The sequence below is a fragment of the Apteryx mantelli genome, chromosome 5 (genome assembly GCF_036417845.1).
Source record: "Apteryx mantelli isolate bAptMan1 chromosome 5, bAptMan1.hap1, whole genome shotgun sequence".
Taxonomy (NCBI): Eukaryota; Metazoa; Chordata; class Aves; order Apterygiformes; family Apterygidae; genus Apteryx; species Apteryx mantelli.
This window is the reverse complement of record NC_089982.1, coordinates 78,583,654-78,600,958: the sequence shown is the minus strand read 5'-3', so window position 1 is coordinate 78,600,958 and position 17,305 is coordinate 78,583,654. Positions and strand designations below refer to the sequence as shown.

The 17,305-nt window shown below is 45.7% G+C and overlaps 1 protein-coding gene across 3 annotated transcripts in view; it reads left to right on the top strand.

The window, feature by feature from the left end:
- The window catches only part of FGFR3 (fibroblast growth factor receptor 3), a 60,870-nt gene extending 53,786 nt beyond the window's left edge, over nucleotides 1-7,084 (top strand). For 2 of the 3 annotated variants that reach the window (XM_067298319.1, XM_067298318.1), the window contains exons 13-17: nucleotides 104-226; nucleotides 1,508-1,578; nucleotides 3,086-3,223; nucleotides 3,999-4,104; nucleotides 4,213-7,084. In XM_067298319.1, the coding sequence (XP_067154420.1) occupies nucleotides 104-226; nucleotides 1,508-1,578; nucleotides 3,086-3,223; nucleotides 3,999-4,104; nucleotides 4,213-4,377 (603 nt within the window). In that variant the 3' untranslated portion in view covers nucleotides 4,378-7,084. The remainder of the gene's footprint in view (nucleotides 1-103; nucleotides 227-1,507; nucleotides 1,579-3,085; nucleotides 3,224-3,998; nucleotides 4,105-4,212) is intronic. The other variant, XR_010884472.1, reaches the window with a different exon arrangement.
- Nucleotides 7,085-17,305: the final 10,221 nt, after the last annotated feature.

Below are 17,305 nucleotides of genomic sequence, written 5' to 3'. Positions count from 1 at the left end.
TCGGGAGTCAATGAAACGGCAGTTCATAAACTTCCCGTTACTGGTGGTTCCAGGAGCAAGCTGCTAACAAGCCCAAATTTATTTACTTGCTCACCTTTCACAGTGCATTCATCGCGACTTGGCAGCCAGGAACGTGTTAGTCACTGAAGACAATGTGATGAAAATAGCCGATTTTGGCCTCGCTAGAGATGTTCACAACATCGACTATTACAAGAAAACCACCAATGTAAGTACTGAGCTGCCAAGCATATGCAGTTTTCCTTCTGGCAGGGAAATAGGCCATCGCTGCAGCAAATGGCCCGAATTCCACATTTCCCTTTTTAAAGGGGCTTGGGAGGAAGAAATCTGCTGATGGCCTGACCTGTAGACAGGCTGGCCCCAGGAGTCTATCCACCATCCATTTTCTCACTGACAGATACTGCTGGCGCTAGCAGCTGTCTGAAAGGACTTGGCTCTGCCAAGGACACTCTAGACTAAGAGAAACTTAGACTAAGACTTAGACTAAGAGATTTTTATCAAAGGGGAAAGCATCAACAGAGCAAAAGCTGCAACTATAATGTAGCATGGAGATGGCGGTGGGAGAGGTGGAGGGTATGCAGAACCCAAGAACCTTGCAACTGCAAGGAGTTTCAATGCACAGGCAGTCCTAGGAAGCCCACCTTGCCCTTGCCCTTGCTGCAGCAACAACCAGACAAACCCAACCCAGAATCCTACTGATCCCTTCCAACATCATCTGGGAGAAACCTCCCTTAATTGCCAGTCTTTATCTTTGGAATTGTAATTTTGGCTCCAATAGATTTACCCCCCTTGGAGAGCTGAGAATGTAATGTCATTTGTGCAGCCCACCTACATCCCATCTCTAGCTGTGTTCCCCAGTGAGATAGTGCTTGAGAAGACGACAAAGCCCTCCCTAAGCCAGATTATGGCTCAGACAAGAAATAATCTGCTCTGGCCCCTCCAGGGACCAAGCAGAGCATCCTGATATAGGATGGTCCCACTGAAACCTGGCATCAGCCCTCCCTCCTTTGGACTCCGTTAGGATCAAGATTGGGTTCATAGCGGATCTGGCCCTTGAATTCACTCTGGGAAGTTTTCCCTCTCATTCAGCAGAAGCAGCACTTGGACTGTGAGCCACACTGCTTCTTCAAAGCACAGAGATGGAAAGTGTTGCCCCATGTACTGCTTCGGAGCTAGCTGCATTTATGAGCAATAGACCCTGTTCCCATGCAAAGATTTTGATGCTCTGATACGTTAAACCTGCCTTGGCCGTGACATACAGTCCACTACAGAGAGTGTGTTTACCGCTAAAATAGCCAGGGAAGATCCAGGGATCAAATGCTCTAATCTTTTTACAAGTGGCCACTCCTGCTTTGCCCAGTGACTGGGAAGGCAGATGTGGTTGTTAATGAAAATGTTTCAAACTGGATTAGAAAAGAAGATTCAGATGGTGCCGTTGTGGCTGAGCGAATATGCTGATGGGACATTGCCTTTGTCTTCCTAATTACAGGGTCGGCTGCCTGTGAAATGGATGGCTCCAGAAGCGTTGTTCGACCGGGTCTACACTCACCAGAGCGATGTGTAAGCATTACCCACACTTAAACAAAAAAATAAAATAAAAGCAAAATAAACACCCTGGCATCCCAAAGGCAAACGCCATGCTAAACACAAACAGGGCTCGTGCACCGCTGGCGGGGTGTGGGGACACAGGGGCGGAGGGAGCAGTTCTGAGCTGTAGCTTTGCACATGTGGTTTGGCTTTACCCTTATCTAGTTGCTTTCATCCAAGGATCTCCAGGAGCTTCTGAAACACTGTAGGAAGGCAGGCAGGTATTTTTCATCTGGTTTATAGATGAGGAAATTCATCCTGCGGTCAAAAAGATTCATGCAAAAAAAAAGCTTTGTGCAAAAAAAGTTACCCTTGACTTCCTCCACACTTCTTTGACCCAGATGGTTACACGTCACTGGAGTACGTGGGATGAGCTTGAAATATTCTGCCAGTGTTAGTAGAGGTGATCAGAGAGTATTCAACACATGCATTCTCCGGTTAATTTTGCTGCTTCATTTAATTTGCCCTTCTTTTTCTAATCCTGTCTTGTCCATTTTAGTGCCTCCGCACCGTAAGGAAACAGAGTCTGCAAGAGATGATAAATCTATCAAACTGCTGTCTTAAAGATTGCTCTTTCTTTTTCCTGACTTGAATGGAAAGTAGAGCAGTCTAGGAAAAAGTTTGAGATAGCATTTGGACTTTACTAGGACTGAAGTAGCTCAATATGCACACTGGCTTTTTTATTTCAATATTTGGTTGATAATGGCATTTTTACACTAATTTAGCAGGCCGCCTGCCCACTCCCCAGGGTTCACCATTTAAAATCAGACAAATTTATCTTTTCTATTTCTGTAAATTTTACATGCTTTGGCTTTATTGATCTTAAATCATAGTTTCCGTGTTTAGGTAATGCTGCAGTGGGCACGATAGTTAAATCAAAGCTGGGGAAAGAGGGAGCGAGTGTGCACGAAAGAGAAACAGAGACAGATAATCCCCGTCTTTAAAAAGAAAACTAAGAAGGCAAAAGATATTTTTGAAAAGAGGACTTTTAACCAGAGCACAGCTGCAGGACTGGAGTGTGTAACATTAGTGCTGCGCTGATTTTTGCTGGGGTATTTTTCTCCCAGCTTGGCCAGTGAAATGAGTGTTGTAACAAGCAAGTTTTGGTATCGGCTTGCACAATTAGTGGCCTGTGGTTCCAAGGCTGCGATTCAGTGAAGCTGTGCATGAATAATTTGATTTGTTCCATTCAGTGGAGCTGGTGGAAGACCTAACAAAGAGCTGGGGGTAATAGATGGGCTGTCACCTATCTGATTAAATGCTCATTTCAATTTCAGACTTGGTGCCTGGGATTTCTTTGCTATTGAGTTGGATCAGCAGAGATCTCCAAGTAACTAGTAAAAATGGCCTAGGCAATTAGTCATGCTATTGATGACTTTGTTAGCTATGCATGGCTGCACAGAAAGAAAGCGGAGCGGGGGGCAGGGAGGCGGGCAGAGAAAACCTCATTGAATTTTAAAGATCTTTCTTTGGTTTCCAGCTGGTCTTTTGGAGTGCTACTATGGGAGATCTTTACGCTGGGAGGGTCTCCGTACCCGGGAATTCCCGTTGAGGAACTCTTCAAGCTCTTGAAAGAAGGCCATCGGATGGACAAACCTGCCAACTGCACTCACGACCTGTAAGTAACCTGCCACCGTGTACCCTTCGATGCCCGACGGCGCTCCGCTCACCCTCTCCCCAGCCTCCCCGTAGCCCGAGGAAGCGTCACAAACACAGATCGCCTGCCACCGTCTTTTCCCACCCAACGCTCAGTCACCTGAGGTTCCTCCAGGGAACTCTGGCCACCAGCTCCACCACTGTGCCGCGTGGTGGAGTCGAGGGAGGCGTAAGCCAGGAGCGGATATGGCCCCGTTGGCAGATGAGAGCGATGCTGAGCTCTTCCGTCTGCTCCTGGCGCTGCACATTCAGGGACGCCTCCTCTGGGACGGAAACCGTTGCTCGGAGGCCCGTTTGGTGTCCCAGAAAATGTCATAATTCCAGTTGGCTCCTTCCTTGGTACTTCGGCTCCAGTAACTTCCCAAGCGAGTGTGACTTAAGGATCATCTCGTTGCCCATGTCTGACTCCCCGTGGGGACCCAAGCAGGGAAAAGCAGCGGTTCCTCGTGCGTGGGTCGCGTTGCCGGCCCTTCCCGGGCTCACTGGCCCCGCAAGCACTGCGGGATGAGCAGGACCTGCCTGGTGCCTCGTGCCGGTCCCTCCTGGAAATAGCGCTGCCCATAGCGTTTTGCTCAGATTGGAGAGATTTCAGGAGCCCCCTGATTTCAGGAACCACCTAAAGAGATTTCAGGTCCCTCTGCCACCCGCCTTGGTCCTGGCGGAGCAGCAGGCATGGAAGGGGCTCTGAGAGGTGCCCCATGGGCCCCTGGGTGACGACATCTCCCCCTGCCCCGCAGGTACATGATCATGAGGGAGTGCTGGCACGCGGTCCCGTCGCAACGGCCGACCTTCAAGCAGCTGGTGGAAGACCTGGACAGGGTCCTCACCGTGACATCCACCGACGTGAGTGTGGCTCTGCCACCGGCGCAGGGCACGGGGAGGGATGGATGCTCCTCCAAGGTTTTGCGCCTCATCCCCGGGGTAACGTCTCCTGGGTTTGTCCCCTCGCAGGAGTACCTGGACCTGTCGGTGCCCTTCGAGCAGTATTCGCCGGCTTGCCAGGACACCCACAGTACCTGCTCCTCGGGTGACGACTCCGTTTTTGCACATGACCTTCTGCCAGATGAGCCGTGTCTCCCCAAGCACCAGCAGTGCAATGGCGTCGTCAGGACGTGATGGCCCACCACCCGGACGGACGGATGGACGGACACGTGGAGGCGCGGGTGTGGGGGAGGCCGAGGACAAACCGTAGTGAAGGATCTTTCAATGAAACTGCTTGGTAATTCCAGAAGATTTTTGTTGTTGTCGAGCTGTTCAGGGTAATTTTTTTTTTTTCCCATTTGCTGTATAAAAAGTCAAGAAGCACTGTTTGGCCTGAAGGAACTAATCTCTTGCCAAGATTATATATCATATATAATTTTTTTTTTTTTTTTCTGAACAGAATGTTAAATCTGGGGGGGGTGCTGACCTCTCCACCTCCGGTATTGTATTATCGAGTGCCAGAGTAGCCGTTCTGTGCCTGCAATACAAAGAAGAGAAAAAAAATCTTCCTTTAAAAAAAAAAATGTGTAAAGAATGTAGAAATTCTTTGCTTATGCAATCTGTACATGAACCTTTTTGGTGGAGCTGAAAAGCCACGTTGCCTGCAGGGATTCATATATTTATAAAGAATATCTATATTTTTGTTGTTGTTTTTATAGCTTCGTGATCTACTACCCAGCTACTTAGAAGGAATCTTTTTTTTTTCTTTTTTTTTGGAAGAAGAAGAAAAAATAAACGAATAAGACGCAAATAATAATAATTAAAAAAAAAAAAAAAAGAAAGACGGTGAAGTCATCTTAAAGAGCGAACAGCAGCGCTTTGGCCCCGCTGGGTGACGACCTGCCCTTGCACCAGGGGCAGGGGCGTGCGAGGCGCCGGCGGCAGCGGGGTCCGCGCGGCCCCCGAGGGCGGAAAGCCGGCGTCCCCGCGGGACACGTCGCTCCGGCCGGGCGAGACGCGGCGGACCGGCTCCTCTGCCCTCCCGCGCGGGCGACGCGGCTCCGTCTCCGCGCGGTGGCTTGGAGAGAGAAGTTACGGGTACCTGTAGGCAAGAGCCTTTAACTTATATCAAAAAGGTTTATTCCAGAGAATCTGTGTATATATCTATAAATATAGCCTGTATATATATAAATAAATATATTAAAAAATAAAGAATGTATAATACTAATGCAACATAAAGCCGTACTGGGAGAGAGTCTTGGAATATGAGCATTGCAATCTAGGATATACTGATCTGGGCGAAAGAAGAGTTTTTTTTGTTTTGTATCTTCACAGTTTTGTTTTAAAAATTGTACCTTAACGTGTATATTTGTAAAGTTATTTATAGACGTTAACGTATCTGTTCATTGGTTTAAATAGCGTAGCGTTACTGTAAACTTTAAATTTCACCGAGCTTAAGGGTTTTTTTTTAACTTATTAAAAATGGAGAAAAAATATATTAATCAAGTTTTTCTTTTGTGTTTATGGGAAATATTGAAAGAATGTATAGATGTACAGTCCTTTAACAAATTACATTTAATGTTATAAATATATATATATATATGTGTATTCATTAAAAAAAATGTTAGTTTATCCTGGATTGCAGTGAGCAAAGGTAAGTTTATTTTTCAATACATCACCAGTGGTTAAAACCAAACAAATAGCAGCAGAGAGATGATTTTTACATATTTCAGAAAAACAGGGCCAAGAATTCTTCCATCAGTTTAACCACTGTGCATTAAGGGGGCGTGGGTGTTTATTTTTCTATTTTCGAATGAAGGTATTCTTTGTGGTCGACTTAATAACGAGTATGCAGCAAGGCTAAATGTTGACTTTGGATGATGCGCGTTAATTTTTTTTCCTCCCTTTGCCGGTACCGTTGTATTTTGGGTTTGCGAAATAACATGTGGGCAAAATAGAGGAGTGACGCTGTTTGTAGGGGAGATGCAATGACTGCATATTTCTTTTGCGTTTAACACGTTGAAAAAAGCCCAGGATGCCTAGTCTGCTGGGTGGAAAATGCTGTGCTGTTTTGTTCCTCTATGGCAGATAAAGCTGTTTAAAAGCACACAACTGAACAGGGAAATTTTAGTATGGCTCAAGCTGACCAGGGGGGAGGTTTGGGTGTTTTTTGTTTTGGGGTTTTTTTTTTTGGTCCAGAAGACTTTATGTACTATCACAAAGAGGCAAGGATAAGTGCATCCTGAATTCTTGCTTTCCATTTTTCTCTGGTGCGTATTACATATCAATGTTTCAGAATAACAGGATGACAGCATCTCATTTTAAGATTTTTTTTTTTTTCTTCTTAGAGCCACAAAATCCTTATCCTAAAATAAATAATTTATAGTTTGAGGTTACTTCAGTGGAAGTTTGAGAAGGTAGATTTCTCTAGTTTTTTTGTTTTGTTTTTTTGGAATAAAAAGAATTTTTTGGTATTTTCTTACAAATGTCTGCTAATTGTGTACATTCCAAGTACTCGAAGCATTGAGTTTCCTGTACTGAAAAAAAGAAAATGTACAAACTGTGCATGATTTCAAATGTTACTAGATATTATAAATATATATATAATTTATTGAGTTTTTACAAGATGTATCTGTTGTAGACTTGTTGACTTAACATTTCTTATTCAATGCTTATATAGTTTTATAGCCTGGACTATTATCTTTAAAAGCTTAAAAAAATTAAAAATTCCAATTTTGTTACATTTTATACTGTTGATGTTACAATCCACAGGTTTGCATAGTGTGATTTTTCAATGAGCAACTCTGTTCAGTTTATTTTAATACTGTACTTCTGTGCCTGACAGCTGCAGCTGTCGCAGGTGTGTGATGAACACTAAATAAAACTATTCTGCTTTTGTTAACATGGCAAACTTACTTTTACCGAAAAAATAAAAAACACGCTGTTAAATTTTGGGGGGTTTCCCAGTTGTGAGGGTCCTTTGCAAACGCAAATCTTGTATTTTCCAGGATCTGCAGCAACCAAACCTGTGCGAGAGGGATGTATTTTAAAGCGCTGCTGTGTGTCCTGGCTGGCACAGCTTTTATATTCTGGATGATTTTGGAGGAGCAGGGCGACATTATTTCTTTATTATTCAGCATATTAATACGCGCCCAAGGTGGATAGGTGCAGGTGGGTGGGTAGGAGGTGTAATTTTCCCCCTTCCCACGCGGGATGGCAACGCCAGCGCTTTTTCTGGCGCTCATCAGTCACCACCACCGATTTCGGTCAGACCGGGGCTTCTCCCAGCCTGCCTGTGTCGGAGCAGAGGACGTTGCATTCGTGACGGCGATGCCGGCAGCAGCCGGGGAGGGAAGGGGGCTGCGTCCAGCTGGGCGCGGAGCAGGTACCCAGCTCGGGGTGGGCGGACGCGGGGCCCCATCCTGCCTGGCCCCACCGGCGAGGATAACCCCGGGGAGGCCTGGGGGCTTTGCCGTGCCGAGAGCACGAGGGACCGATCCCCCTGCGGCAGCCTGCGGCGCGCAAAACACCCACGAACGGGCAGAAAAAAGGTCCCTTAAGCACGTGTGGATGCAGACAGCAAAGCCACGGCGAGGCACAGCTCCGTCCCGGCGCAGACGCTGACCTGCGCCGGTGAGCTGGTGCAATACTTGCTTTCCCTCTTGGGCGTCATGATGTCGCCCTTCGCTAGCAGCAGTATTTGCTTGCGGGTGAGGCAGCGGGGGGGTGTTTTATTTTAATCGCCCTGCCATAGGGCCAGTTCTTCACCTAGGATGACGATTTGTCTTTGGCTGCAGAGCGTGATGCGCATTTAGGAACGTGCAAAAAACAGTCCCGAAGAGCATTTGCGATGCTGCTCAGGTGGGATGAGTCGCGGCACGTGTCCCACCACATCCAGCGCCGCTCGTCCTCCCCTTCGGTGTCTGCAGCCTCCCACCCAAATGGTGTGCCCTTTCCGCATGAAAGAGGCATTTTTCAGAAGAAATTTATTTTTCCTGTGTGGGTAACTGCATAAACAGGGCCTTGCGCCGGCCCCGTGACCTGTTCCGTGGCAACGTTCAAACAAATTACTAACGTGGTAACTTTGTATGTGTTCCCATTGGCCGCCGCTCCGTGGCGAGCCAGCGAGGGGCTGGCCAAAAGAAAAGTCCCAAGCCCTGCAGGTGTCAGTAACAGATGGAAGCGACAAGAACTAAAAAAGCAAGGTCTCCTGCTGCCGTTCAAAACTCTTGCAGGGCTTGTCTTCTGCTGGTGGTCTCCTCTGAGCACGTTAGTCTCTCCTTGGGGCTGCACAACCCACCAAAAGGGCAGATGGAGACACGGGTTGCATTGACACGAAAAAGGATGGGGCAGGTCAGTGATGGATGCACTCAGCTCCACAGAGCTACTAGCAATGGGAGGACACAAGGACATGCCCAGAGGAGATGCCAGGAGCTGAAGTGCTTTCTAGACCTGCTGGCAAATTGTCAGAGCTGGGCCTAGGGAAACAGCCCAGAAAAGAGATCTTATGGGACAGCAGTTCTGGGCTGCAGACTCACCAAGAGACGGTTTCAGGCAAGGAACTTGTCACACTGTCCTGAACGCTCATCTAACTATGCATTCTCAGCCCCCCTCTTTCTGATCATACTTTAACTTACTCATGCCTCTGTTTTTTTCCTCCATTTCATCATCGTGAGGTTGTTTTTTCCACATGCAGCATCTCAGGTGTAGGCAACCCTTTAAGCAGAACAAGCGTTGCGCCCTGCCCCAACATGATGATTATCTAAGCCCAGGAGAGAAGTTGGTGTCCCAGCGCGTGGCAATGCAATCCCTGCAGGTATGGCTGCACCCACACACCCCACCACAAGTGAGCAGCTGGCCAGGCTGGCATCCGCTGGAGACCAGGCCACGGCCTCTGCTCCTATCTCAGGTGCTTTTTGGGGGGCTAGCAGCATGCAGGAGATGGGAAAAGAAAGCATGAAAGGCGAAAGACCTCTTACAAAATGCAGAGGTGGCACTGACCCAGGAATGATTTTGCTGAAGGCCAAAGCATGTCTGCTTGCATCACCCTCCAACCACTGCTTGCTCAAGTTATCTTAGCAATGCAGACAGAAGTGATTTTTGCCACCCAAGGATGAAGAACTTGAGCTGGGAAGAGAGAGGAGGGAGAAGAGGCAGAGTCCTAGGAGAGCAGCGTTTGCTGCTGCTGGTGCCATGGGGAGGTGGGAGTGGATGGAGGGCAATGACCGGTATTTTGGGGATGGATCTTCCTTGCCTTTTCTCTGCTCCTCCAGGCCTCTGGCATAGGCAAAGCAGGCAAAAAAATCATGGATATTTTTGTCAGTCCCAGCAGCAGTCCTCTGCCCATTAGATACACCACTATTTGGCTCATGGCTTGGGCAGTAATTCAGGTGTGACTGAAAACAAAATGATGGGTTTTGTGCCCCTTCCTCAGCGCCTCTCCCCAGCACAAGGAAGAAGGACCAAAGTGTCATCACTTCACAGATGGAAAACCATCTGGCTGCTGGAGCCACGACCACCTCTGCTTTCTGCTGGGCTTCTCACCATGTGTTACACCAATGCAAAGAGCTAGAAGAAACCTCTGGGGTGAGGGGGGCCTGGCTTCTCCACAGCATGCAGGGAGGTGCTGACCTACACACCTTTATGGCTCTGGGATGCACTCCCCAGGAACATGAAGGTACAGGGCAGTAAATCAGGCAACACAAACTAAACCAGTGCTGAACAGCCCAAGATGCACCATGGATAATCAACAGCTTTAGAGGCTGTGAGCAGCAGTGGTAAAACTTGTTACCTTTTGACTCATGCTGACAAGGCATCTTCATAGGAGAGGAGCAGAACCTGCAGTGCTGATGGCAGAAAATCAAGGCTGATAAAGGCAATATAAATCAGAGCAAATGCCCCCAAAACTCTGCTAGACTTGCAGTACTGGGTTAAAAAAACCCAGCTATCTTCCTACAAGCCTTCACTGAAGCTACCCCAAAGAACTAACCAGTTTAGAGAGTAACTTTGCAAATCCAAGGTGATTACTGCCTGCACAGACTTAATCTCTAAACTTGGTGAAGAACTGTTGTTGTGCGCTCCTGACATGCTCACACACACACACACACACACACACACACACGGAAAAGCATCCCAGACCACCGGGATCTGGCCAGCAGTTTGACACTTTCCCAGGAGTCAACACATTTGTACTACCAGAAAGCCCTGGTCATCCAGAGAAGTCTGAACCCAATCCAAGGGAAATCACCCTTTGCCCTTTCTGGGCAGCACACCAGTATATTTTTGCCCAATACATCCAATAACTTGTTCAGGAAAGGATTCTCTGTGCTGGCCTTCCATCAGACACTCATCTAGCCTGCTGAACAGGGCAAAAACCCCCATTTATTGCTTCCAACCAACCAGTCAATATTGATTTTTCCACTCCCAAACCAGTAATACAGAGGAGGCAGTCAAAAGCCAACTACAATTTTCTCCAAAAGCAAAAATTGTCTAGTCTTTGCAGAACTTGGTTTCAAGCAGGCCTTGAAATTAAACCTGTCTTAATAATCTCCTGTTATTAATGGATGCAGGAGAGAGAGAGATGTGTTTGCATCTTCTTGTGCCTCCCTTCAGCTTTTAGGTCCTTCAGCCATTTCTTTCCTGAAGGAGATGGTAGACTTGCAGGTTACAGTGTTTGAGGTCTTTCTGGAGGAACAAACTCAATGAGTAGTGTTGGGGGAGGTCACACCTTTCCATTACACACCTCACTTACAGGGTCTCAAAACAATCAATCATCTTACCATCCCAGTGTAACATGTACATACATCTTCTACGTGGAAAACACATGCACTCAAGTACCAACATGATGTGGCTGATGCTCACCACACCTTCACTGTGTGCCACCACCAGCGAGCAGCTGGACAGGATCAGCTGCTGAACGCATACAACTAATTCAGTTTGGCAAGTCATTTTGGAGGACTCTCCATTCTCTGCCGGTCTAACTTTCTGCCTGAGACAGTCTCCTAGGGATGTCTTCTACCACTTGAGGCCAGTGAGGAGACTGTCTTGTCTTAGCAGACGGTAATTCAGTCTCCACTGCACCCAACCTTGTCCTGCTAAGGAAACTACCACAGAGCATTAATTACGTGACCGTGAACCTCGAACCCTTAGGAAACACCACTGACTAAGCACTGCTGAGTGTGTCAGCAGAAAGGCACTCAGGCATTTTGCTGATGAGGGCAGTGCAGAAACCTAAGCAGAAGCGAAGAGACCGGAGCCTCTGCGAGCACAAAGGGCACACGGATGGCAAAAGCCAACCCATCTTCACAAAGGGAGGGGAAGGACCAACCTGCCAGATGGTTTTCCAACAAAGATGTGATACCTTTCTAAATACTTATGAGTCCACATGCTGGGAATGTGCAGCTGCTGGAAAGGAGCATTCATTTATAACCTGCATGTGAAAAGTTCGAAGTTATGGCAGTCTTTGAATGGCACCTCAGAGCTCCTGTTATACAAGTAATCCGGATCTCTGGTGCTTACTCTTCCTTGGAAAGAGACCATGCCACCAACTCTACCTCACAAAAGAGATGGAGGAGGTGAATTTTTGGGCTGATTGATCTGGTCATTATGAAATGCGTTTGTGGAAATGCCCTTTTCAGTATATACATTCCTACCTAATGCTTCTGTTGGAGGTTTACAGCTTGGACATGAAAAACTTATGCAAATGTCTCCCACAGCCATTTATGGTCAAACTGTTGGAAAACACAGGGAAAATACAGAGCTGGACCGGCTTAATGAGATCCTGCACAGTCTCCTTTGTAGAAAAGCTGTTCCACTCAGAATAACCCTCATCATCTCAGCCTGGGGTGTACAAACACCTAACTAGTAAAAATCTCCTGCCAAGCAGTCCTTCAAACTACCCACGGAAATATTCTTACCCCAACAGGACAAATGACCGAAAGTCCAGAAAGTTAGGTAGTGCCTTTGCAAGCATTACCACCTTCCAAATATTGCAGGAGAGAAAAAGACAGCCTGTGCAATATACCCCTAATGACCAGAGAATTTTATCTGGTGAGGTCTGAAACCGTCATGCTTGGCGCCTGAGCAGCATCATGACTGCTAGATGAAATATGCAGATAAATACTACACACATGGTGAGGCAAACACTAAACAAACAGTGAGATCCAGCCTGGGATGGAGGTCCCTGGCTGCAAGGGAGGAATGTGAGAAGGAGCTTTCGGCTCCCCTTGTACCGGCTAGGCAAAGGCATTTATGCTCTTGGAGCCTTCCAGGGTGGACACTCACTCACCTTGCCTCTGCAACAGTAAAGTTTGCTGCTAGTTAATAAATATGTAGTTATAAAGTTGTATCTATATGTTTTCTAGTTACAATTTAAGCATATAGAATAATTTTGCCAGTAAGTAAATATACTGATAAAATTCATGCTTTTAATATTTTCTACCAGTTTTACTGCCGTGTACTACTAAGATCAGAATTATGGGCTGAAACATTTCAGACACAGCTCTTCCACTTCTTCTTATGCCCCTTCAATTAACTTGAAATGAGAATTTTCATTGTAATGTTCTCAGAGTGTAGGGGATATATGCACACTTGCATCACATTTTTCATTTTATTCTGAATTATTATTTATTTGTGAGGATCACAGTTTGTTTCTCTTTTTAAAAAACAAAGAAGAGGTCAGAAATCTGAGCCAGCGGCAGCCTTCAGATACCAATTCCATTTCACGCCATGCCATACTATCAGCTTTCACTCTCTGAGAGCAATTTTAATGACATTTTCAGGAATTAGGATTGCAAAAGCAAAGCTGTTATTGGATATCCAGAAAACAGAAAGGTAAGTGCTGTATTCATTACAACAGTACAATGTCATGTTGGCACAGAAATACTCTTGACTTTTCCATCAGCCTTGCACTTAAATATAGAATTCAAGAAATTTTTACAAGGTAGAGGAAGGGCAAAAAATTATTGGCAAAGGGGGTAGTTTTGAGGTTACAAAATCCAAAATAGTTTTGGTTGGCTGACCAAAAGCTAGTTAATTTTTCTGAATGCACTGCAATTTTCATGTAGGTGGTACTAACTTGTATTTGCTTTGCCTAGGTTGCTATGTCATGTAGATATTATGAACAGGAAGAACTTAAGTGCAGTATGACCCCAAGGAGAGTGGGCAGATCTCTAGAAGGGAGACACCGATCTTCATCATTAAAGTCAGTCCTAAGAAATCACGTAAAGACCATCATTTTAGTTATTAGGCAAAGTCTCCAGCAAAGCCAAGGGAGGTTTGCTTGTGTGGGAGGGACCAGAGAAATAGGACCTCAGTGCATGTGTTAGCACGTAGCACAGGGAAGAAAAACACTTGTTTATGCAACACTGAAGTTGAGAAATGAAGCAGTCAAGAAATGCAGTGTTAGGGTTGAGTGCTCCGCTGTAATGTTGCCTCCCAGTATTCAAGGTTCAGCAGTGGTGCTTTTGCACATCCTTATGAATCAATGCAACAGGCAGTCTTCCCAAGGCAGGGAAAGATCTGCAAAATATGCCAGCCGAGGTTGTTCAGTGACAAGACAACCTTTGATTATCATTCCAAAGAAAAAAGAAAAAGACTTTAATTGGAGCCACCACCATCCTTATGGTCTCAGCTGGGAAGACTCTGGCCTCGATCTCCTGATCTGCGTGAGCTGTGCCTTGGCATGGGGCCTGGGGGGGTCACTTCACACCCTCAGTAGCAAAGAGTTATGCTAAAATAAGAGGACTATCGCTTGGCTGGCTGATGAGTGTTTCAGTCTCAATGCCAGTATCAAGATAAGAGCTGAAAACTGTCACCACTGATATGGGCTCCTGCCCCCTTGACAGACGCACCAGGAGCAGAGAAGCAACAGGACTGAGCGCTCTGCAAAGCCATGGCGAAGCAGCCCTTGCCCCTGCACCCTGCACAGAGCCCATTGCTGGACCACTGCCTCCTCCCTTTCCATCCAGCATCTCCTCAGGAACCTACGTCCTGCTCTGTAGTACCTGATTTTTCATTATCCACTCCATCATTAGCAGATTTCTGGCTCTGCATCCAGGATGCTCTTCTCAGCTGACACATTTCAAGCCAACTGCCCCTGCTCACAGGGACAGGAGCACTTGAAAAGGCTGCTGCGAGCTAAAAGTAGATACTTCCTTACAAAGCTCATGTCATCTTTCAATATTTGACTATGCAAGAGAGCCAAGGCAAGCGCAGTCCCATCATTTATGGTGAGAGCTTTTTTTCCCCTTTGAGAAATGAGAATCTGTAGCTACAAAGGGACTTATCTTCCAAGTTCATATATATGACTTTCAAATTTCCCAGCATATTTTGCATTTAATTCCAAATGATCAAATCAAATGCTGATCTGACCTTTGTTTATTTTTGTTTCCTCGATGTCTGAGTGATTAGTTTGGCTCAGAAAATGGATTTAACTATCAGTTCCAACAACCGCTAATTACAGTGACTGAAACCTAACACTTAATTCCAGCCTCAAAGGAGCCAATGGTTCGCATCAAATATCAGATAAGGCAAAACATCTCAATTTAGTCTGGCTATACATTTGTCAGAGTTCTGTGCAGAATTCAAGCATGAGCAAGATACAACCAAGGCAGTGGAAATCAGATATTGACAAGCTCTCTGTAGCACTCAAGGAATGTAACCCATCCCATTTGTTTTAGGTACCTTGAATTTCAGGCACGTACAAAAAAGATTTTGAGTGGGAGATCTAATGCATGGACAGCACACATTTCAGCTGCAAAATAATGTATTAGCTATCAATCTCTGTCTAATTTCACATCTTAAAGCCCCAAGGTGCTAAAGCAACCTAAGCTTGACTAAGTTTTTGTAAATTTAGTCAAGCAAGAGCAACGCAAGCTAGAAGAGCTGGATGAGTTGGCGGCACGTTTCCCAGGTATGCAGAAGTAGATAGGGTCAAATGACAAGTGGGGGCACAAGAAGGGCTTTTCACATCTCTGCATATTCTTTAGAATGGCGCCAGGGCTGCCAATCTTGAGCGTTGAATTTCTGCATCTAGCTATCACCATTCACAAATATTGAACCAAAGGGGGACATTTTTAGAAGGACTGAGAGCTTAGGCTCCCAATATGGTGCAAATTAAAGCTTTAGCACTGTTAGCTCTCTGGTCATATATGCAAATCACATTGCAACGGTAACCCTAGGAGTCAGGACATGAAACCACTGGCATTCAGCGGAGAATTAACTTCTGGAGTCCTCAACCTTAGCCTTTCCTGGGTAAAATGACAAGAGGATTTCATATCTTTCTACCACTCCCTTAAAGCATATGACTTTAAAGCCAAAAAAAGAGTATTTTACTGTTGGAAATTATCCCCTTATTTATGTGCCAATTAACATGAGGATTTAGCTGTCTAACCTTCAGATGCTCAAGTCTGAAAGTTCTCTCCTTTTCTTTTTCCAAGCATTCTTCTGCATGACATTAAACTGCACATTTTTCAGTATTTGCCTGAGAAAGCCAAGCACTGTTGTTTGAGGAAGGCCATGAACTGGGCACAGATTATTCCAGTAATCCCCCGCACAACTTTCCCAAGGGGCTCCCACGGCAGGAAACCCCCACAAACAGCCTTTCAAGGATTCTGGCACATCCCAGTAGTTATTTTTCCTGCTGCTGCATCAGTGACTCTTACTCTGGAGTAAGCCTAACACATCCATTTGCCCCGGAGCCAGGGCTTTACCTGTGCTCATTTACCATAAAAACTCTGTTGTTCTGTGGGAACATCTGCTCGTTTGTGCTCCACCCAAACACCCCACACATTCTTCAGAAATTTCTCTTTCTACAGGTCTTGCTGCTTTTTGCCAACAGCAATATACACACTTGACATGCTAAGAAAAAGTATTTATTGGGAGGGAAAACATGTTCCTCATAAATTATTTTCGGTGCAGGACGAAGAGCACCAAACTAACGCTCCTGTACTTTAGGAAACCTGCTTGCAAAAGAAAAGGAGATTGAATGAGTCAGTTAAGGTGAAATGCCTGCCATTCCCTCTCTATAATTCACTTCGAAAAGCACTGAGGGTAATTTACCTAGGTACTGTAGTAAACACGAGTCACTACTGGACAAAGCGTGACAGAGCAGCTGCATAAAAACTCAGGAACCGCATTCTTCCTGGCTGAATCCATGCTACATGAGAGAACAGGGAAAGGGATTTCTACCCCGTGCTTCCCCTTTGGCATGCATGAAAGGAGCTTGTATCTGACCACCTAGAGTTGCTCCTGAGCTCCCTGGTGACCATCCATACCAGGCGCAAAAGATTGGACATGTATGGAAGAGGAAAAGCCCTGCCCTGGTGGATGTGGAAGACACTGCTGTGCCAGACAAATCCAGGCTATGGGGCTTGTCACAGTTTTCTGTATGGCTACGTCCCCACATTCACAATTCCAGCCCAAAGAACCAGGACTTTTGGTTCTTTTCACTTTTCAGTCTCAGTTGGAGCTCTTTTTATTTGTCTTCCTGTGGTTGAATTTGGAGGGTATGTTCCAAGGACCTTTTATAGCTTTTCTTTGCAACTCTAAAGTCTGAATGTCATTCACTATCATGACTCCAGCATCCAAGGTTTCAGAAAGCAGAAGCACAGTTGCCAGCTCTGCTTTTCACTTTCCTTTAAGATCACTTAAATCTTTTTTTTTTTTTTAAGAAAAATTACTATTTTTGATCCTGAAAATATATGGAAGTTTTGTAAATCTAGCTGATGGTTCAGTCCTGACTACACTTCCTGCCTTTCTTTCACTCTGACTCTGATGTAGTTTAGATGAGAACAACCTTTTAAATTTGGGGGGGTGACGGGCTATTAAAACCCTCTGTGTGAGCTGGTATTTCAGTCATTCCTGTGCTTTACACTTGATCTTCAGCCATATGAAAGCAAATGAGTAATACTTTAATATTTCATGGCTAGTCATGCTGGAATGGTTGCTACAAATTTTTCTTCTCTCGGATGACCCAGTGCTCTTCTTTATTCCTGTTCAGAGATTCATTTTGAAATTGCAGTTTCTATGTGTTTTCCCCATCCAAAGGCAAACAACAATCCCTGTTTAAGTAGATATGGGCAGAAAACCTTTCTTGAGCCTCTTATTTGCAGTCTCATTACTT